We start from the raw sequence: 23,111 nt of genomic DNA, 5'->3' as shown, positions 1-23,111 counted from the left end.
GCTAAATAACCTTACATTCAGTTAGCCTTCTTAATGGCTTCTGAACACTGTCAGGAAGTCGATAGCTTAGAGTCCACTATGACTCCTAAATCCTTCTCATAAGGTGGACTCTCGATTTTCCGACTGCTCATTGTGTATTCAAACCTAACATTTTTACTTCCTATGTTTAATACTTTACATTTACTGACGTTAAATGTCATCTGCCACAAATCTGCCCAAGCCAGTATGCTATCTAAGTCCTTCGTTTCATTGTACAATTTTTTTCAAAGTTCCCACATGACTATTCTCTATTAAATGACAGAAAAAATAATATTACTGTTACCATTTAAGTGTGACATACTCTCTGGCTTAAAGTCGTGTAGTGTGAAACCAACCTTACTCAACAATATGATAGATGAATTATAGGTTATGGTGATTAAAGGCATGTTTACAGGGTCATTGTCACATGTACAGAGTACAGTTAAATTCTTACTTGCAATGTGCTAATCAACATTCAACATGTCGCTTTTCTCTAACACCATAATTACCCCATTAGGTCTGTCTACCCGACCTGAAAAATGTCATAACATATTTGTCAATAGCAGACAATCATGTATGATTGTGCTCAGCAGCACAAAACTACTCTTTAGAATCAAAGGCGGGGTGAGTGGTGGTTTATTAAACTCGGCTAAACTTGGCATTGCTGAGAAAAGCAGTCTTTAACATCCTTGAAGTATCCATGTATAGAATCATTGGTTTATAAACTGAAAGGAAAAAAAGAACTGAGTCAAACTTTCCAACAAGCAGCAAAGGTCACCACTTGCTTGTTGCACGTATGGCTTAGGAAGACAAATGTTTACTAGTCTGTACATAACCCTTGTAACACTGCCAGAGAAACCAGAGCAGTAAAAAGAAACTCCATCCACTGTGTTTGGACTCAGGCTTTAGAGTGGTGGCTCTGAGGCTAGGGATCTGTTCTGGCAAACCCCATAAATGTCAGAAGTGACTCTACTTCGTTAGGCCCTTGAGCAAGACCCTTAACCTGCAATTGTTTCGTCCTGAGTAGGACAATAATCTGCATCCAGCACTAAAAGCAGGTCCTCCAACTTACAGGGAAAACTTAAGGGATGGTGGAAGGACTGGTATTCTAGCCACTGTAAAAAACCTCAGACCGCTCTAGTGTGGTGCTGAGGTGTCACTCACGTCCCAATCCAGGTGGTTCGTCATGTGGTGGGTCTGGCAATGCACCATCAGCACATGCTCCCAATCTCTACTCTCTCTTATAGATCTGTGCAATTGATCACATATCATATCAACTGTGATTTTGGCCAACCTCCATATCCATTTTCTGTCATACTTAATTCAGTTCAGAGTCACAGGGGGATTTAAACACATAACCCAGCAGTCAACTTAATGATTTTTTTAAAGTGATAATAGCACCACTGTATTGGATTTACTGTCATAAGCCAAAACAAAAGGCAAAGTTGTTAAAGCTATCACAGAAACAGTTTAGTACTGCTGAAGAAACTGAGAACGTTGCAGAAAGAGACCGTTCTAAAGCAACTTGGAAACATCATAAGATGCGGAATATTAAGAATACAGCCAAATTTTGCATGTTGATTTCAGACGAATTTAATAATTAATAGCATTGCAACACATTTCAGCAGCAGGCCAAATCTGTGTAACACTTATTGCGTGTACAAAGGAATAAAGGAGTTATCCAAAAAATACTGGCTTTAATTCATGTTTTTCCTTCATTTCAACCACTGGCAAGTTGCAGAAAGCAATCAAACCAACAGAAACACATGGATGATGCAAACTTTAACATTTTGGCTCATCCCAAGAGGCCTACATGAAAACATAAACAAACAAGTTTTCTGAAACCAGTCGGGAAGACCACCTGAATAAGTTGACAGCAGTAGCTACTTTTATGCCTTTCTGAATACTCGAAGTGCAGGCCTCCCTAACTGGCCTTGCTTAACATACAATAATCTCCTTATTCCTTGTCAATTACAATTTTTAAAAAAGAACATAATTTGGGGAGAAATCCTGAAATCCTGCATCAGGCAGATGCTTTAGTTTAACATTCCATGTACTTTTCTGTCTTCTCCCTTGCTCCATCTAAGTGCATGCAGCATGAAGCAATTTGCAAACTGAATTCAGAACAATGAGCTTCCAGACACCATTTTCCACTGCTTCACTTTTGCATTTATTATAACCAAAACCATCTATCTGTATCAGTTTTATCATTGGAAATGAAAATAAGCAAGTTGATCAGGCTAAAATAGCTAGGTTAGTAAGTAGAAGTGACTGCTGCAGCTCCTGTTATCAGCTTCTTCTAGTCACAGTTGCCAAATGGAAGTCTGACGCCCGTCTTTTTGGCAGCCACAGCAGTGACACCTCCCCTCATTCCATCCACATCTCCTGTAGCTTGTGCGCATGCACACCCCTGACCCCTCCCCATCCTCCCCTCAGACAGAGGCACGCACCCATTACCTGATGTGCGTTCCCCCCAAGTAATCCTGCAAAAATCGCACCTTCACCTTGCTGCTGTGTCCCTCGCTTGTGAATTGCAGTGTGCCTTCTATTTTTCGCCACTCCATTTTGTCTTCTGCCACACCATTTATCTGTGAGGCCATCCAAAAAGCCAGGTCAGCAGACGCCTGTGAAGGGAGGAACACTGTTCCATTCCACCCCACCCCTTCATCCAAAGTTTGCCTTTTGTCCTGTGCCTGACTGATGACAGTGGTCGATACCCCCTCACGCGGGTAGATAAATGCAAGCCCCCACCTCGTCCTGTCTCATATCCCTTAGCTCTCATCAGCACTCAGCCGGCAGGAAAGGCTAGTGGATTTTGCCGGCAGTTACAGACCTAATCAGCGCAAGATCAAGGCTGCTGTCAGTTCACATCAGCCTCATGAGCTCTGCTTCTCAGCTGTAGCCAAACAAACTGTTTATCTCTTTTTTTGGCTTCCCTGACATCGCCCCTGAGGAGCATAGAGAAGTGTGTCCTAAAATGTTCATGAACTTGCAACACCAAAGCAAAAGCACCAAGGATGTGGGCTGAACTGTACCTCAAAAAGAAAGAACTCCAACATAACAAGTCAGTTGAATTTTCCTGGCAGGCAGCAAAAATGACTGAAAATCATAAAGCTGCAGATTTAGTTGCTACTACTGACTCACTAGGGGACTAGGGAAAAAACTAATTGACCACCTGATAGTCTAAAAGAGGAAATATGTAGGTTTGTAAAATGTTGAGGCTCATGCTCAGGATGAAAGAGGTTATACAAAAACAAGTCCTCATTGCCTGAACAATTGAAAGCAGTTACAAAGAAACAAAGGGATACCAATATCACATTCAAAACCAACATGGAGGCAGGTATGTGCTCTTGCCCAAAATTCTGCCAGCAAGCACAATCACATACTCGCATACATCCTGCTTTCTGCTGATGAGTCTTTCTGTTTAACTGAATCATCAATTCACCGCTTGTGATGTCACAGCTTTACAAAATAGTACTGCTACACATCCTATGCCAACTCATGTTTGTTAATAACCAATGCCAAAAGATAGGAGTAATAGCTGGGAGTGTGGAGTTCACTACTGAAAAATTTGAGGTCATTTCAAAGATTATCACAAACGGTCAGAATGTGGATAGTTGTTTTATGGTTGTACAAAGGCAACAAGCATATTGGCACATCACATTTCCAAATCAGAAACACTCACTAGTAGAACTTAAGACTCAGAAGGCATTTTGATGCAGTTAAAGTGGGAAAATTGTCTACCACTCCTACCAGGTAATGGGGTACCAAGTGTTATAGCAACAAACAATAACCCCAAAAGACTCCAAAGTCTTAAACAGGACATATTTGAAAAATTCTTCAAATTGTGTTTACTGATCTTCACTCTCACAACAGTACATTTTCAGGTCACTATGATGATTTCATCATAGGAAGTCACTGTTGAGCAGTCAATTCACATTACACTCTCAAACCCCCAAAATTCTCACCACCGACTAGCAATTGAAATATCATGTCAAGGAATGCCTGTTGTCTTTCTTTTGATTATTAGCCCCATCACTCTGAGATGTCATGGCAGTGAATTTTGAAACTTCCCTTTCATCTGTTTTTGAGCCGTGATGTTAAGGAACTAACAAACTGCAATTTTCAGCAAATAACACATCTGTCACTTAAAGTATGTTTGGTATTTTTCAAGATTGAGTTATTTCTTCACAAAAACGATATATATCCATTTGCCATGCAAAATTGTGTTTTCTATAAATGAAAATGTATATACAGTATACATTGCTGGCACTGGTACTTTACATTGAAGGCTATATAGCAAAGCTTAAAATTTTACCAAATACCGTACGTCCAGTTTTCCAGCCCAGAGAGTTGTCAAGTATTCATCCGCATCTTGAAATTACACACACACACACACACACACACACACACACACTGTAAAATAGTTCATACATGTCATTTTTAAACAAAAAAACATCAATATTATGAGATTTAGCCATTTTAAAAGAACACCAGCCGTGTATGATAACTTAGTCATCCAGCACAAGAACCTTTCACCTCACTGGGAGGTGGTTTCTTCTCAAAAGACCAAATCACAGTAAATCGATTAATACCACTTGTTTAAGTTTGTTTTGATTTACTTCCATATATACTGTATGTGAGAACTACTGCAGTGAAAAGAAACTGAATCCTTACCATGAGAGGAAAATTTGTTGTCACAAATGTGTCGAAAACACAGAAGGCGCGGATCAATACCAATACTCAACAACTGTCCTGGCTTGAAAAATGAACATATTTGTAAGTTTTTAAGCTTTTCCTCCATGCCTCATACCCTCCATAGTAAAATGCCAGTGTGGACAAGATATTTTTTTAAATTTAAAGAAAGTGCTTAACTTTTGAACATAGTATATTTTCCATGCAAAATTATGTTTGTGAAGAAATAACTTTAACTTGAAAAATCACAAACCTACTCTTTAAAGAAATCATGGCATAACTATAACATTATCCATACACCCTTACAATCCTACCCCCTTCTAAATGAAGCAGATTTGGAGACCTTAATGTGTGGTCACTGACCATTTTTAAATCTGAAATCTCCTGCCTCTTTAACGCATTACGGAGACTGTACTGTGAGGTCACTAACAATTACTCTCTATATCTCCACAACTTCCCTCTCGAACATATAATTGAGACCTTACTATGTAGTAAATGACCATTATCCCCATAATCACCTTGCTCTCCATGAAAATGTCACCTCAAATTTGCAACCATCAGACCTTTATTTTAAACCTTTCTGTCCAACCTATGCCGAAATCTCCATTTGTGGGACCTACATTCCATAAGACAAAAGGGGCCTGTTAATATATTCATTAACACTTCTACATGTCTGTCAGTGGCGTTAAAGAAGTTTGATAGCTTTTCATGGAAGCTACAGAAGAATGGAGTGCCACTATGGAGTTAAAGAGCAAGTCTGATGTATAAAGTATGCCGGTCACTACCCTCTCAAACTTTTCCTATCCATGTTTTCCCTTTCTAAAAAAACAAACACAGTTGAGCAAACAGAGACTCTGGAAAACCAAGTGGGACAGGGATGCACATCAAAGGGATTATTGATTGAAAGCCTTGAGCTCACATCTCTCTGAGGCCTACAAACACATGCCCTCACCAGGCAGGAATGTATGTACTAAAGCATGTTGACTGCAGAAGAGATTACAGAGGCAAATACCTTTTGGCCTATAAAAATGGTGTAGGGTAGGTTTGCCAAAGCCACACTGTAAAGACAGGTTGTGTATTATTCAAAACACAATGAAGACAAACAACATCAGGGACAAAATGTAAACATCAGCTACTTAAATGCCAGGGAATCTCACATGAATCTTATGTGTCTGGACTATGGAGAGGACCTGTTCCTTAGTGGGTCTCTGCCTCCACACAGAGGTCACTCTTAGATTTTTTGTTCTTTATTTCGCCTTCTACAATTTCTTGTATTAGGAATTTGTTAGTTTTCGCATACCCCTTGGGGTCAGAGCGCAGGGTCAGCCATTGTACAGTACCCCTGGAGCAATTACAGGTTAAGGGTCTTGCTCAAGGGCCCAGCAGAGTAGGATCTCTTTTGGCAGTGACGGGGATTCGAACTGGCAACCTTTGGGATACCAGTGCAGATCCTTAGCCTCAGAGCCACCACTCCGCCCTTTAGATTTCCTTCTGTCGAAGGAGTGGCTTCTTTTCAAAAAAGGGAACCCACTAAAAATGTGGAAGAGGAGTACCCAGGGCAACTAACCTTTCAGATGAGGTAGCTGGGGATTAGTCCAGTAATGCAAGCTGCTGCTCACCTGTGGGCATTGTCAGTGACATGACACTGACAGCAATTCAAGAACAGAATATAAACATCAGGTATTTGGCTTCAGCCATTAGGAAGAGAGGGACATCACTGTGTGGCAGGAGCAGGGTGATTAGAAAAGGAGAAGAAAAGGGGAGTTAAATAGGATTTGAAATTGGGATGATACGTGTATATATATTTCTATTAAATCAATCTACTTCAAATGCATATCAGAGGCATGTTCAAGTCAAAAATGACCTAGAACATTCTACTCTTGATGGAAGTAACGATGATGCTAATTTGAGGATCCTACTGTGTGGAATTACACTTTTTAACAGTTACAACACACTTGCTACATTGAATTTTGCTCAAGGGAGAACATGCATATGAGGGTATACAAAGAAGAGGTGAGGCAGAAGATGAAGAAGAGTCCGTCTTTCAGCCCGAGTAGTGGCTACAGCTAGTCAATGACAAAGAAAAGACTGAAGAACCAACTTTTAAAAGAATCTGGTATGTCCAGCATGTGTTTTACTATATAAACCTGCATCATCAAAATATTTTGTCCACACACAATACTTTTCCTGTATATTTGGAAAAGCATACAAAAAAAATAATGAATGTGGTTGTGCCTAGCAATGCATTGGCATCCTATCCAGGGTTTCCCTGTTTTAATCCCAATACTACTGTTACAGGCTCTGGCATTTCATGAAATTCAATCGGAATGCTTTTACAGATGATGACAAATGCATGAAAGTTGAGGCCAAATGCCACTGTAAAATAAGCACTTCTAAGTGTAGCTGGTCATGCACTTTAAATTGCTGGGTAACAGGAAATATACAACAAAAGAGGACTGCATTTTTCATAACAAAGGAATTAGCAAGTTAGAAAGCAATCAAGAATGTCCAAAGACAAATAAGTACCTTCATCTGTAAAGACAAAGGAAATTACAATCAAAAGTTCTCCAGTTTGAACCCGAAAAATCAGACACATTTGGTAATTATATCACGTGATCCAGTAATAGTGTGGACAAAGGCAGCACTTTTAGGAAATAAAACCTGCAGATGTTCAGGTCACTTCACTCTATTTAATAGCCACTCTATCCACAAGAAGGCCACTACATCTGTACTATATGTTTAACGTCAAGGGCAAACAATTAGGTCTGAGTGGCACTGCCAGCGTAGACATGCCAGCAATAAGACTGGTTAGCCAAAACCTGCAATTTAAAGAACCAAGAGCAGCTGCCCTCTAAAACAGGAATTGCACTCTTCTGCTTCCCACAATCAAGGCTTTGTTAGTGCAGCAGGTACAATAACATGATTCTCTGGATCAAATCAGTACTCAAGGGCTTAAAGTAAAAAGGTATGTAGGGTCTGAAGTAAATGAAGAGTGCTGTGTGTGACAGGGTGTTACTACTTTGGTTTGAAGGCTTGCCAAGAGGAAAAACACAATGGACTGCCTCCAGCTACAAAACAATCATTTCCTTCTGCAGGCACATATTAACTTACTTATTTGGCTGATATTTTGTCCAAAGTAACTAACAAATCACAGTGGTACAATTCTTTCCATAGCATACAGCCTAAGAAATACATTTCACTGTGAACCTCCCACTGACCGTGAACCTACTGAATAATCATTTGTACATTTCTATCCTCTACTCCTGGGAGACAATTTAAGAGTCCAACTGCCTAGTAGAACAGATAATAGCTCTTTCACTCCACAAATGAAGTACCCTAGGGTTGAACCCACAAGCAAACTGCATGTGTAAGTTTTCCTCTGGGTACACCGGTTTTACTCCCACATCTTGAAAGACATGCTAGACAGGTTGATTGGTAATTCCAAATAGACCCAAGGGTTGTTTCCTACCTTAAACCCACTGTCACCAGGACAGGTTTAGGTCCCCTCTGATATTGGATTAGGTAGGTTTGAGAAAGTTATACTACATTCTGGTTTACTTTGGTTGGTGAAAAGATCATTCCTATGAGTCTATATCAGAAAAGGCATATTCAGAAACTGAACAAGTTATTAAAACCACAATAAATTTTATTCATGCTCCTCACACAACACACCAGCATTCAAAGACAGACAGGTAATAAACGATATTTATAGAATTACTGGTTCAAATTTCATTGGCTAAACTGTGAGCCCCTTCAAGCTTTAAACTGTAAGCTTATGGATAATTGACAAAGTGTGCACTCATCGCAGGAGGTACCATTTGAAAAATAATGTTTTGCTCGCTGTTAGGCAGATAGGTCCATGATACCAGATATCGCGTGGTCAGCTATTAGCTTTGCTGCAGTTTTCTGAATGCTCAGGATGTTACTTTGTTACAACTTTCAGACCTAGTTCTAAAACACTTGCTTATAGCACAGCAATTCTGAAATGCACCAATTCCTATTTTCAGCTGTTAAGAGAATTATATTTAATCATTCATCTGTTTTTTAAACACATTTAATAAACCTGAGCCTTTGTCAGCAGCATTTAGTGGAAGACTGAAGCCCACCCCAGATGGAGTGTCAACCCAACATCAATCTATATTTTGATATAGTGCTCTGTAGAAAGTGTACCATTACAGGGGTATAATTAGTGCAGAAGTTACTGAAGGGTCATTTGTTTTTATTCCTACAGATTTTCACATTCATAACTTAACTAGATGAAGATGCTGACCCCTGGTAATTAAGACTACCAGCTCAGAAGGAGTAGTTTTGAGCGCCTAGACTCCCATGTTGGGCCATATTAATAGGCAGTTAATCCATTTTTTTGCCTTCACACCCAAAAAGATACATCCACAGACCAGAAGTCAACGGGTTTGATTAGTTAAAGCTCTTTCTGACTCTTCAGTTCAACAGATCCAGAACACAAAAGTAAATGGTCTCTTCATTCACTTAAGTAACATCTGTAAGTCTGGTTACATGCATGCATATTACTTTTGAAATCTAATTTTTAATATATTTTAACTTTTCTTCAGGGTGATACATTGGTTAGCACTTCTGTCAAATTGCTCCAGAGTCCTGGGTTTATCTCCCAGCCCAGGCACTACTCATGTGAAACTTGCAGGTTCTCCTTGTATCTGTGTTTGTTTTGGTTTGTTTTTTTTTTCAACAAATCAAGTTTTCCTCCAAGTTAGTTTAGCAGAATATGTAAATATACCTACAACAAACAGGTCTGGCTCCTGTTCTGCATATGGGTGTATGTGATGATAAACTACATGAAGTAGACTCTAAAATTAATACCTCTGATTTTAATTTGCAAGCACACAGCAGTCACCAACCAGTATAAGAAACCCAAGAGAAAGGCCCTTACATTGCCGGCTGAGACCACACAGCATTTGTACCACTTTTCCTTATTAATGATTTCTGAAATGCAGCTCCAGTTGCACCTGGGCTTGTAAGGTTTTTATAGCAGCATTCACAAAATCATCCACTTGTTATGGGTGAGAGGGCAAAGATGCCAGAGAAAACAAAACTTTCGCCATTTCCCCATTGCTTAAGGGATAAAAGAAAAGAAAATCACCACTACAGTTTGACTTCCATAAGCATCTTAAGAATCACAGACAACAGAAAACTAAAAGATTTCGAACCCTGTTGCATGAAACTAGTTGTATCTTTTCATTCTAAAAGCAGTGAACACCAGTAAAGAGGAAAAAAAAGTAAAGTACCTACCTCCAGCACAGCAAACACTGTGAGGGAATGCATGGTTTCTTCTCAGGTCTGGCAGGGAGCACAGCGCTCAGAGACTTGCCAACATATCCCAAGTCAACTTGATACTAACACAGTCAACGTGCTACACAGATCTGCACGGCTCAAGAGACTTGTTTTGGCAAGTCAAGGGATAATGATAACTATAATCGTCTTACAGGGTTATGTCATAAATTGATGTAATCCTCAAAATTATAGTCAAAAGCTGCAGCCAGATGACAGGGGTTAACCACGTTATTTACTCATCCAGTGCGGAAGCAGCATCAAAATATTACTGCATTATGAGCTGGATGCCACGTGGAAGGAATTGGGACCACACTGCAATGGAAATTCGAAATCGGCAGGTCAACAGAAAGAGGAATCTCCCAATGGTCACTCCTCTGCAGTATGTCTCTTAAATCTCTTATTAGTACTGAAGAGTGACATCCGCTACAGATGAAGGGATCAGTATTAAAACAGCAGCTCCTGGGGGTGGGAGTAAACAGCTGGAGAAGAAAATTAAGATGACACATCTTCTGTACCATCCTCATCTTTAAGAGACTCTGTCCCTGGTGATAAAGCAAGACCTGCTTACTTTCATTCTCACTAAGCCCTCTTTACCAAACCATTCCATGTATTATAATAATAAGTAGCTTAATCTGAAGTTTAAATGTGTTCTCTGCTTCTTTTGATCTGGATTCATAAGTAAGTATATAGTTTTTGTAAACTACACAAATATGGAAATTTTAGGCTACTTTTTATTTCTTATCAACTCATGCTACTGTTCTTACATTAAAATATAATTCATTAAAAAGCATTTGGTTTTCCTAACAAAAACTTAAGTACATACATAACCACACCAAAAACTCATTAAAATCCCAAAATGCAATATGAGGAGGAGAGGTGGGAGTTAAGAAATAACACTTTTAGCTGTGCCTAATAAGAGTTCAGTACTTAACAATATTACACTGAAGGAAAACAGTGGTAGTTCAAAACATTTCAATTCCTGTACATGGAACATCAAGAAAATAAGGTTTCCAATTACATTTTTTAATCATGACCAATTACAAAATGTCACTCAATTAGTCTCGAGTGATCACATGTTTAGCCAAAGTGTCTGGTAGTCCCCTGTGGACCTAATTGCTGTACAGCTTCTTAGCTGCTCAAACTGTAATGACTTGTGCCTTTCAAATAAATTCTTGATTTGTGACAAATTGGTCTCATGTGAAGGTAATGTGTAAGAACCGTCAGACCTCACTGAATGACGTCTCTCAGCCCTGTATCTTTCACTATATTTAGAGGTCTGCAGTCCAATGTGATCCACTTTGCAAAAAGTAGTGTTTTTTAAATGTTTAGATTTTTGCTAAATTTTGCTGCCAAAAATTACAGTCTTAAAGAACAACAGAATCATTTGTTTAATGTTCTTAATTGATTAGCCAAGGAGATTGTAATTCTGTTACATTTAAACTTGCCTGCACCAAGTTTACAAGTATCAACAGTTTTGTCTTTTGAACTGTCTGGGAGAGTTTAAATCAAGAGCAAGCATCATACATTTCATCCTTCTCATCATTAATGGTATAGCTTAGATGAGGGGTTTCCAAACTTTAAGTTAAGGCCCACAGAATATTGTACCACCTGGTCAGGAGCCCAAGTGAAATAAAGCCAATGTGAAGTGGATCATGATCTTGGATCTCAGTTACTGATAACAACAGTCATGCTGCATGATTTAATAAAACAGTAGGCCTGTTAATGAAAGTAAATGCTTAACTACACCAAACTATTGAAACAAATGTGATTAAATGCCACATAGTATCTCTATGCCAGAGGCTTTCAACTTTTTGCCTTGATGTATCACCATTTTCTTTCACTTTTAAATTGTAAAAGTACTGAATTCTTACTAGGCACAACTGAAGGCAAGCTTTCTAAACTCCCACCCCTGTCCCTAATATTCCACTATGGGATAATTGATTATTGGTAATATTTTTAATGCAAGAACAGTAGTATGATGTGATAAGGAATACATATTATTATTAGTAAATATTTAACTATTTTTAACTTAGAAAGAATATACAGTTACATATGAATCCAGATCAAAAAAAGCAGAAACAACTCAGGTTACATATAACTTTAGTCCAAGAAAAGAGGAATATAACTCAAAGTCATTTGTGAGGGTTGAGTGTCTTTATGTTTCATAGGGTCATTATTGTCAATGTTGGGTTCTAGTTTTGATAACTTTAAGCACATTTCTTCTAACGTCAGCCTATTCCTGTATTTATTTTAAAATCCTGTGTAAAACAGGCTTTCAACTGATAATTAATATTAATAATGCTAAAATGAAATGGTAGGTATGTGCATTTTATTATTAATAATTGGCAAAAATTTGTATTTTTTTTTACTATATATTTATATGCCTTAGTCTGCCAATTTCTAAAATTGATTTTACAAAGAACTAACAACTGAGAGAGCAAGAGAAACTGAGGAGCCGTGCAGACTGCTTGTGTGTGTTGAGGGGACGAGAAAGACCACAGTCACCTGACACACCGTATTTCACAAAAATCCATCAGTCTTAGCACGTAGTTTCCAAGCAGTCTCCTTCCTGGCTTAGATCTGCTCAAAGAGCTGTGGAGCGAGAGGGAAACATTTTCCTTCTGAGCTAATGTGAACAATGGAAGACTTTGATTTTGTGCGGGTGGAGGACAAAGAAAAGAAGAATGAGGATGGGAAAGACAGGAGTGTAATCTCAAAGCAGGAGTACCGTGAGACAGACTGCTGGAACTGAAGCTCAGCTAAGGGTGGAGACTTCAAGTTGGCCAATGTGTAGCCACTGGTGCTTTTTAATCCCACTTTTTTGTTCCCTTGTGTATAACCTGACACTACTATTTGTGTAATGTACAGTTTGGGGCTGCTGTTTTCATGTATAACTGATATACTGTATACGAATACTTTCATGTATCAACTGAAGAACATTTCAGTTACTATATATTTATTTATAAGACAGGCAATTTAAAGACAATCTTTAAATCTGTAATTGATATTTTATTTTTTTAATACACTGCCTAGCGGTCCCCAGTTTGAAAACCCTTGGCTCAGATTACAAGGTTTGTCGAACAACACATCAGGTAAATGCTATTTAGGAAATATAAAGCATTACACCTTTGAAATTAATTTAATGCATTAAACTTTAAACATTGACAGCACTAAATAAAAAATACAGCTTTTTTCAATTTTTGATAACCTAATGCAAAGGACTTTTATGAGTAATATGTTAACAAGTAACAATTTAATCATGTCATGACACCTATACACATATATATACACACACACAAGAGGTGTAGCCTATCCTTGTAGCATGAGCTGCAGAGCAGGAACCAAACATGTACAGGTTACATAGAAGCACACATCCTGACTCACACAGGTCCAGTTTGGGAATGTGCAGATCTACATGTAGCATAACTATGATGCTATGGCAACAGGCAGCCGATATGATTCACGTCCCACCCCAAAAAAAAAAACGTCTATTCCATTGCTTTCCAATAAAATGAAGTCAGTATGAGTAATATCATTGTTTTGGTTTAAATTTAGCCCCATGAGTACTAGAATGACTGCAGCTCAGGTTTCCTTTAAACAGATGGAATGTGACACAAAAAGTAGCAAAAAAAATCCATCTGACTTTCTGACTAATTAGCGCATCACAATGCATCACAAGATGCCCATCTTTTCTACCAATTAAGCAGACCAACTCTTGGACCAAAACGTTGTTTTCCCCACGGTCAGCTTAGTTCCACTTTAATTATTTCTTGTTATGCATAATTAAAATAATTTATGTTTGCGATGAGAAGTGGTGATTACGTAAAGTTGTTTTTCTAACAAAAAGACTTCCTCCACTGGCCCAGTTCCAGTGGCAGTAAGCTTTTCTGAACCAGTGAGCCTGTACTGGACATTCACTCTAAGCAAACCATATGCGCCCAGCTGTCAACCAGTTTTGCTAATTAAAACTACAAAACCTATTGCTTTATGTGAGTAGATAAAAAATTACTTAAAGAAGACTGAGAAAATCAAGCATGGAATTTAACAATTCATCAACACCACTCCCTGTTCCTTTCCCTAATCTGGTTGTTTAACAGTAGTAAAGGTTAAAAGCTACAGAAATGACTCCATCAATGTGAATGTCCTGTCTCCTATAAGTCAGATTTCTTCAAAAAGAAAAAAAAATACCCAGGAAGGAAGGAAAGTTGACATTTTGAATTTTTTCCCAACTTGTACCTTTGCAGATGAAATACAGTTTTCATGTGTTCATCCTAAACTATAAATTTTACCTCAGTACTGTACATGAGCTTTTTACTATGGGTCAGAATACATAAGGAAGAATCTACCCACCCACCCATTCATGTTCAAGCAAGCATAATCCAGCTCTGGGTTGAGAGGGCCAGAACCTATCCCATCAGCACTGGTCGCAAGGTGGGCGCCAACCCATCACAAGTCCCACTCTCACTCATTTTGGATCAATTTTGATTGACCAACTAACCTATCAAACACATCTTTAGGATGTGAAAGGAAAACCTAAGTAAATGGATTAAAGCTCATGCAGGCATTGGGCTGGGATTCAAACCCAGGACTCCAAGGCTGACTACTGTTTCACCAGACTTCCAAAAATTATTTTGGCTCCTGCTGTTAGATAGTCAAGGGAAGAATCATCATCCATGGTTTCAGCCACTAATTAGGTACCTCAATAAAGGACAATCACCCCAAATAAAAATCAGACTATCTAAGGAGCATCACACCAAAAAAGCCAAGTTTTTTTTCTGCTGATTGTAAGATCAGACAGCCTGAAAAGTGCACATCCTATTTTCCACCAAGGTGTGGCCTCATCTTTCACTTAATGGGTAAACAAAAGAGAAAACAACCCAATGAAAATCAGGCATAGCACAGGGTCCTCCTATACATGACCAAAAACTCTAGATGAAAATATGTATAGTAGTGGAATGCTGTTTAGCACCTTCAGACCACCAGAAAACCCAGGCCTGCAGGTAACATAAACAAATGTTGCAATAAGATCTCAAGTTCAAACCAAACAAAGCAGGACAGCAAACTAACTTCAAGAAGTACAACATTTTTGTTCTGAAAAGTAAGAGAGCAATGACGGATGGTGAAAGCAAGTTACATCATGGCTGCGTTTCTCCTCATTATCACTTTTTCCACATACCCCATTTTCACAGTGCTTCTCTCCAGTACTGCTCACTCCATTCCTCTTGCTGGTCTGCTCTTGAGTCTGCTGGCCACCTAGAACATATTTAAAGACGTTCATTAATTTGAGACTTCACAGAACTCTGCAGACATTTCAGCACTATATACACTTCAGATTTGTTGGCAGCCACAGCCCATCACCATTAGTAATTAGCGATGCTATCTATCTGAATGAACAATAGTGCTCTTAACACACTAATAATAACTACTCGAGGGCAACACCTCAACAAAACACAGTGTTGCTCATTTCAGTTTAAAGGCACCAGCCTATGTACCTGCTAAATTTGACCACATTGGTTTTTGAGCAAGATAACTGAACAGATTGTTCCAAGTTTAGCACACTGGGTTTTCACAAATCACACACTTAAGTTTATGAAAAGTACACTAGACTTAACTTGATCCTTCTGTAAGTATAACCTTCTCAGCCATGTAATTATTGAAGAAGAGTCAACAAACAGCCCCACCTTTACAACAAATGTAGACTGTTTGGGGAGAGGCCAGCAGTTGCATAAGATACTGGAGCTACACTGAGGCACAGTGCAGGACTACCACACAGTGCAGGCACACTTGTGTCAAGAACAGCATTCTGGAATGGAAATGATCAAAAAATATAATGAAAGGATGCCATTATAAAAATAAATATACTGCAGCAGTGTTTTGCCATAAGATTTAAAAAAAAATGGTGCCACATTCAAACATCTTAAACGGACAAATAAAATAAAAAAGGACTCTTAATAAAGCTGCTCTCAATATGGAAAAGCTAACAGAAAAATACGAGCATTGTTCGTGTCATACTCCCTCAACTTTGCAAACCAGCTATTTAAATTCAGGACTGAAAGGAGCTGCAATCAATCCTGACAGCTTTAGTTAGAAGATAAGGACCAACTCTGGACAGGATGCCGCTCAACCACAGGGCAAAATTATTGGCCCACCAATCATTTGTGGGTGTTCACTGCAAAGAGTCTGACAAGACCAAACATGATGGTTAAATTGTTAAGGGGGTGTGCACTAGTTCTGTTACACCCAGGATTGTTTCCCAGGGTTGCATTTATTTTTTATTTCATTATTGTTTTTATTAACTTTTAATTTATTATTTGTTCATGTGTTTTTATGTTAGTCATGCTAGCGTCGTCTATTTGTTTATCATATACTACTACTTAAAAAGTGGGGTCCATTGCTTCTTCTTTGCAGATGGAATATCAAGAAGTGGTTCCACCTTTACATCACTACTACTGGCTCCTTCCTCTGGCTTTACATTGTAAGTCAATATGAAGGATACAGTAGTGGTTAACTGAGTCTTGTTTGGAGATTACATTAAGTCTTGTTTTTTTCTGAGGATTTTCTGGTTATTGGCAAAAATTTGTATTTTTTCACTATATGGTTATTGTGATTTATTTGTTCTGCTTTCTGGATTTTGGCCTTTGGATTGTGTATTGGGACTTGTTTGCCTTAGACTACCTTTTTAGGCAAATACATTTTGCACTTTTCATTACAGTGGAACCTCTGTTTGCGAGTAACTTGGTTTACGAGTGTTTTGCAAGACAAGCTAAAATTTTTAATAAATTTTGACTTGATAAACGAGCGAGGTCTTGCAATACGAGTAGTATGTATACACTTTGTCTGTTGAGCATCATGTGATCACAACTGAGCTGATGGTTCTTCTCTCTCTCTCTCTCGCTGCAGGATTGTGGGCAATCGTCTCCTATTCTCCGTCTGAGTCGGCGTGCCTCACTCATATAGTCAACATCCGTACAAGCGTATACTGTTTACTACAGCATTGTAACTGTGTGTGTGTGTCTGTGTGTGTGCATGCGCGTGTATGCTGTGATGTGCGAGTCCCCGTCTTGCACCCCAAAACACGAAGCTGAGTCTCAGTACTTTAGCAACACCAGCTTTATTCAGCTTGAAACAGCAACAGCACGGTTATTTATTGTAGCGGGATCTGCCGCTCTCCTATACACAGACACAGCAGTCAGGCAGGGTTGTGACTAAGAAGTACTGTGCCCTGCACATTTTCCTTTTTCCTTGTATCACCCATCGACAGCAGGCGCTTATAGCATGTCTGCGATCTTTTCGATTCGCTTTTACAGCGAACTGCTACAGCGCTGGGAGACTGTGATTGCTTTGGGACGCTCTTCCGCGTGTCGTCCCGTTGGGTGGAATCCCACAAGAGTTTAGAAACTCACTCACACCAGCCACAATTCTTTTCAAAGGTAAAGTGCAAGTTAATTTGTTTTATGTATTTTTACTTTATATTTTGTATTAATCATTTTTATATGAATAGTTTTGGGTTGTGGAACGAATCATCTGAGTTTCCATTATTTCTTATAGGGAAATTCACTTTGATATACGAATCATTTGGATTGCGAGCACGTTTCCTGAATTATGCTCGCAAACTGAGATCCACTGTATTTTTAATTTTTTTAATAAATCTTAATTTTGATCAAGATTCTTCATTGCACTTTTTTTTCACAAACCAGAGGTTTATGGTAATCTTCTTCCTTGTTGGGCATTTTGATATATTTAAGGGACTGTCTTTGTATTTTGAACTTTTGAAAACCTGTTCCCCATTTTAGGCTTGTGTAGGGCAAAGCCTGCAGTAGAAGTTGGGGGACTGGCTGCCTTGGGGATAAGCCACTTCTGGGCTGGTCAGTGAAGGTCTTGACCTGTTTTGTGGAGTATTAGAAATGTCCAAGAGTCCAACTGACAACAACACTGAAAAGATCACAAACTTAAGGTTAATGAAATAGCAAAACTCCTGAATGTCCACTCATTGACTGGCCAGCCAGCATGTCAGACAAGCATTAAGCCAGAGACTAGTCCAGTTATGAAAACTCACTGTATAGGTGGGAGACTGTTTTATACCAACACTAGGAACCGGAAAGAGGAATCTGATAGAGGTTGATGGTTCAAGTAGTTTTCTATTACATGACTGAATTCTAAAGCAGATGTTTCTTGTACAGTGATTTGGCTATGTCTTTCAGAAGAATAGTAGAAGCAGTCTTTATGACATTTTGTGTAATTTGGAGACATCCCTTGTGTTTTGAGGAATCACCCACATTTTGGGTGTTAGTCCAGTTTAAAAGATGGTTCTGGTCTTTTGAATGTCTTTTGCTAGCCTCCAAGTGTTTGAATGTCCTCCACTTTAATGACATTGTTATAAATCTGAAAGAGTAACACTCCTTATATAAACACTGTACTGCCGGTCTCTGAACAATTAATCATCTTATAATCCAAATGTGGAAGTAACCTTTGATTACTGTGGATTCCAGATTTAGTGTGAAGTAGAGGTTAATGTTTTGTGCAGAACCACACTGAAGAAATTTTGAAAGTCAAAGTCTGTGATTCATATTTTGAGGAGAGTCATTCTCACATTCTTTCAAATAAGTCTCTCAGATTTGCTGTAGTGTGTACAAGCTTTTACATAAGTTAAAAAAAGAAATAAGAGAAAGTTGGTTACAAACTTAAAATCCATGTTGAAGTGCCAGTGTGACTGCAAGTTTGTTTCCTGCCCATTAAATAACACATTATCCAGTTACTATTGTTGTCGTTTCCTTCTAGGCTCCAGTGTAATCGTCTGTGTCAAACCATACTGAAGTCTTTATATTGGGGACTAGAAAACTACAAGCACACCCCCAGCCCACTTTCTCAGATCAGTGTAGGGAAAATTAGAGTATACAGGGAAAAACTAAAAATACTCAGTAAGCATGTGCAAACTTCCCACAGAACACACCTCAGCTGGGAGTCAAACCTGGGCCGAGATAATGTGAGGCAGCAGCCTTATCATTTGTGACATTCTGTTAATGTACCCAATAAAGGAATGTATCTACTTGCAGAGGCAAATATTTTTGGAGTTTTTACTCTGTAAACTTAATGCCATATTCTAGGTTAAATGTAAATTAGCATGCATTTAGTGTAATTATAGAGCATTCCAAATGCCCCTTTGCATCACACCAAACCAGATAAAAAGGATGAATAAAGTTCTTACGCAAGCTGCAAAAGAGAAGAATACTTCTTGGCAGAAGGCATCTTGTCAGGCATCTATGAATGCCTGCTGCTTTCCTGCCTCTATTTTTAGACAACACAGCTTTGTACAGCTTAATGCTGCTTAACATCTCTTAGTAAATGGGTCTCGAAGACTCTACTACTTAAACATCTTAAAAATTAAATTGCCTGTTTTTACTTTTCATGTTAAAAGCAACAACGCCATATAGCAGAGGAATTCTAAATATTCATTTTGATTTCACTTTTTCCCCCGTTCTTAGATAACACAGAGAGAGAAGGGTATATCATGGTTTACTATCACTACACTCATCAAGGACTGCACAAAGTAAGTGAGATGGAATGGAAAGAACAAAGAGCAATCTGGTAATAAATCAGGATTAAGGGGCAGTGACAAGAAGCCATACTTTACAACATTAACACAGGAAATTTTCAATAAGGTGCCACACAGAAATTACTTTTTTACTTTATAACATCATACTTCCAGTAAATGTAAACTTTTATAAGTCCCACTACAAAAACAATGAAAGACAACATTTTCTGGGAGTACAGACAGTCAAGAAACACACTTCATGACTCACCGCTAGGCTTAAATATAAAGGCTCAAAAGGAACTACTTTAGTTTAGGAAAAACGCACCATAACTGTCATTGGAATAGCATCCATATCCCTCCCTTTAAACTGCAAAGTGTCCAGGCATTATTCAAGGCAAAGACTGAATATTTTCCCAGCCTCAAATACCAAAAATATACCTTGTTCTGTGTTCTCTGAGGGTGATTCCTCATGGCGTAAGAAAAATTTCACTTCTTGCCTCCGAGGGCCCCATTTCTGGAGGTGTTCATACATCATATGGTCAAGGGGTAGTGCCCGCTCTATTAGGAAGACAGAAAACACTGTCACCATTAACACAAAAACGTACAGGCTAAGGATCAGCAAGTAGAACCAATTCCCCTGAGGGGAAGAAAATTTTCAGAAGTACAGATAGCCATTGTGAGCTAAAGAATATGCAACACATTCTGAAGTACAGGAGTGGGATACCCTGGTAAACTTGCATTAGTCTGTTTACGGCACGTAACCTTCAAGTTTCATATTACATTCTTTACTATAATGGATTGATTTTCAAGTTAGAAACGATTCATTTCTTGAGAGCAGCCATATTGTTCACCACATCACCACTGTGTTTCTAGCTCTCTGTTTTCATTTTAAGTCCTTTGTATTGCTAAGATTATCAAATTAAAAAGGTTATCAACAGCCACAGTGAGCAGCTCACAAGCATAGGTTTTGCTACCCTATCACTTTAACCACTTGGGTCTTTCATACAGAACATATATAACTTGGTGATATGAGGCAAACATAGCATTGTTGTGATTATATTTGTCTGCATGTTGCTAACAAGCTCCTTATCAGTAAATACTGACTCAAATGGAAACACTTCTGCTAAGCAGAAGAAAAACATTTTAGCCTCCTATTACAGCCTGTGGAAAATAAACAAAATAACACTACCATATTGTCATGCTGGCTACTCATAACTAGTAAAAGGCTTATGTTGCTCAGCAAGTTGACTTGGAAGATGCTGCCACATTTTACCACTTTACTCACTACAATGAAGAAAGGATTGCCACATTTTCAATAAGTGCATTAAGGTGCATGTTCAGAATAATAAAACCTGAACCACCACATGGGAAAAGTACAAAATCCATTTACCAATGGACACTTATCAAGGTGTAAACACAATAAAAACTGTAAATTTTGAGTGAACTATTTCTTTAATAGAGATGTGACGGAATTGTTATACAGTATATATGAAATATTTGTCATGATGCACCAAAAAGTGAACCCAGGCAGAGTTTCATATCTACTGAGTGTTCCTTCAATTTTGTATGATGACGGGTCTAGTAGAGGGAAAAATCATTATGTTTGTTACTCGTTATATTTATCTGTTTAATCAATAGATATTTACTGTGGAAACTATAGCCTTTGAATGTTTGGCATGTCTCTCCTGTAAATATGCTTAGAAAGCCAGAATGTGTCACATGCAGAAAAAAATTGTAAAAACAAAGGAACAAATGTTATCATGCCATACTCTACATGTTTAAAAATGTTTAAGTAAGATCCCAACAGAAAAAAAGGAACCTAAATGAAACTGAACATTTTTTCATTTCCTTCAAGATATTTCTAGGACTGTATGTCCCAAGGCAGCATCTGAAGATTTGAAATAGCTTCTCCATTATTGTATTACTTTGTTATGCTACTTTGAAAGCTTCATTCACGGTATACTGAGCAACAAAGGCAAGATGGATAAAAATTTAAAACCTAGCCCTGCAGTTATCCAATGACTCAAATAAGTCATGCTCCAGATGACATACGTCTTGGATAAAAGTAATGTTTTTTATATATATATATAAACACAATAAGTTCATATTACAACATCAGTGTACAGTGTAGGACTCCAGACATTTTCTAAACCCACTGGACTCCCACTGGACTCAAAAATACTTCGGATAAGGCAGGGATGAGCCCATCATGTTAATATCACCCATTAAAGACTGAACGCACACAGATGACCCACTAAAAAATAACTAATCTACCTAGCAATTGCCCAGTTGTATGGAATGAAACCTGGGACGATATAGAAAACCCATATCAGAAACAGGAGACTAACTCATTAGATGGTACGGAACAAGGAGTCAATCATGGATTCAACAGCTGTAAGGTGGAAGGGCAAATTTGTGACTCCATAAGCAACAATCAAATATGAAAAGTACTGAGACCCTGAGCTCTTCGTATGAAATACTGCAGACTGCATTAGAGGTGGAAAGTGTCTGGCATTGGCATAACCGTTGCCTTGCTTTCCTACCTCTATGCCTTTACAGAAAGTAGTAAATTGCAATAGTTCTCACTCACTTACCATTTCCTCTCCACACCTCAGCGAGATGGCAGGCCGTCTCCCCTGGCTCCTTGCAGAACTCCACCACATCTCGGCACGATGTCTCGGGGGTGATTGGTACTTCTGTCAACACTTGTTCATTGTTGCTCAGGTAGACCGTCAAGATCATCTGGGAAATAAAAAAGGAACATCAGACTTAAAAATACCCAGCAAAATTCCATAGCTGAAACTCCAACCCCAATACTCGGGAGTCAATAAACATGGGCCGTTTGAGGCACTCGGATAGTTAGGTCTCTTAATAGTTTATTGAATACTCAACCCTCTGAAACCCAGTGGAACTCAAACACTATTTGAAATGTTAGAAAATGAAATTAACCATTGTAGATGTATTCTGATAATCACTTCTTTTTCTGTTGGACTATATACACTGAAGTTCCATGTCAATTCATCTCTGTCGGTCAAGAAAGAGGAAGCTGCCAATACTTAATAGTGAGCATAAAAGAGCTAATGAACTGCTCATATGGTATCATGTAACCTTATCATCTTTAACAATGGTATTAATGTCCCCGAGTCATCTTGAATTTAATTTTTCCATTCCAAATTGGAGCTTCTTATACAAAAAAAAAAAAAAAAAAACCTCATTTTCCCATAGTTTCTGAGACATTTATTACACCAAAATTCATGCCACCCTACAATTACTTGAATTGGTTGGTTGTTTCTATCATGAAAAGGGAATATGCCCTTTTTATACTCACTCCTTATTATATCAAGTTGATCCTGTAAGTGTAACACTTTTCTTTCTTTTTTATTGGCTGAATTCTTGTCTAAAATTAAAACACTGATCGAAGACTTACATTGAGGTTTCATGATTCCTCATTTTTACTAGAAGATGCTTTTGTGCTGAGCTTGCTGCTTCTCAAAGGATGTTGCTATAGTGAAGCCATACCTCAATCATCCCCCCACTCTCAGCCTCCCAGTAAATTTAA

The 23,111-nt window shown here is 38.4% G+C and overlaps 1 protein-coding gene across 5 annotated transcripts in view; it reads right to left on the bottom strand.

Annotated features, from left to right (window-relative positions):
* ppp1r13bb (protein phosphatase 1, regulatory subunit 13Bb) overlaps positions 1–23,111 on the bottom strand; it is a 106,172-nt gene that overhangs the window by 39,855 nt on the left and 43,206 nt on the right. For 4 of the 5 annotated variants that reach the window (XM_028822154.2, XM_051920122.1, XM_051920125.1 and 1 more), the window contains exons 2-4: positions 22,147–22,294; positions 19,991–20,110; positions 15,197–15,273 (exon numbers count right to left, since the gene is read on the bottom strand). In XM_028822154.2, coding sequence (XP_028677987.1) covers positions 15,197–15,273; positions 19,991–20,110; positions 22,147–22,294 — 345 coding nt within the window. Of the gene's footprint in view, positions 1–9,978; positions 10,049–15,196; positions 15,274–19,990; positions 20,111–22,146; positions 22,295–23,111 lie in introns of those variants that run through there. The other variant, XM_028822161.2, reaches the window with a different exon arrangement.

The sequence above is a fragment of the Erpetoichthys calabaricus genome, chromosome 16, assembly GCF_900747795.2.
Source record: "Erpetoichthys calabaricus chromosome 16, fErpCal1.3, whole genome shotgun sequence".
In the NCBI taxonomy this organism is placed as follows: domain Eukaryota; kingdom Metazoa; phylum Chordata; class Cladistia; order Polypteriformes; family Polypteridae; genus Erpetoichthys; species Erpetoichthys calabaricus.
This window is presented reverse-complemented; position numbering and strand designations above follow the sequence as displayed.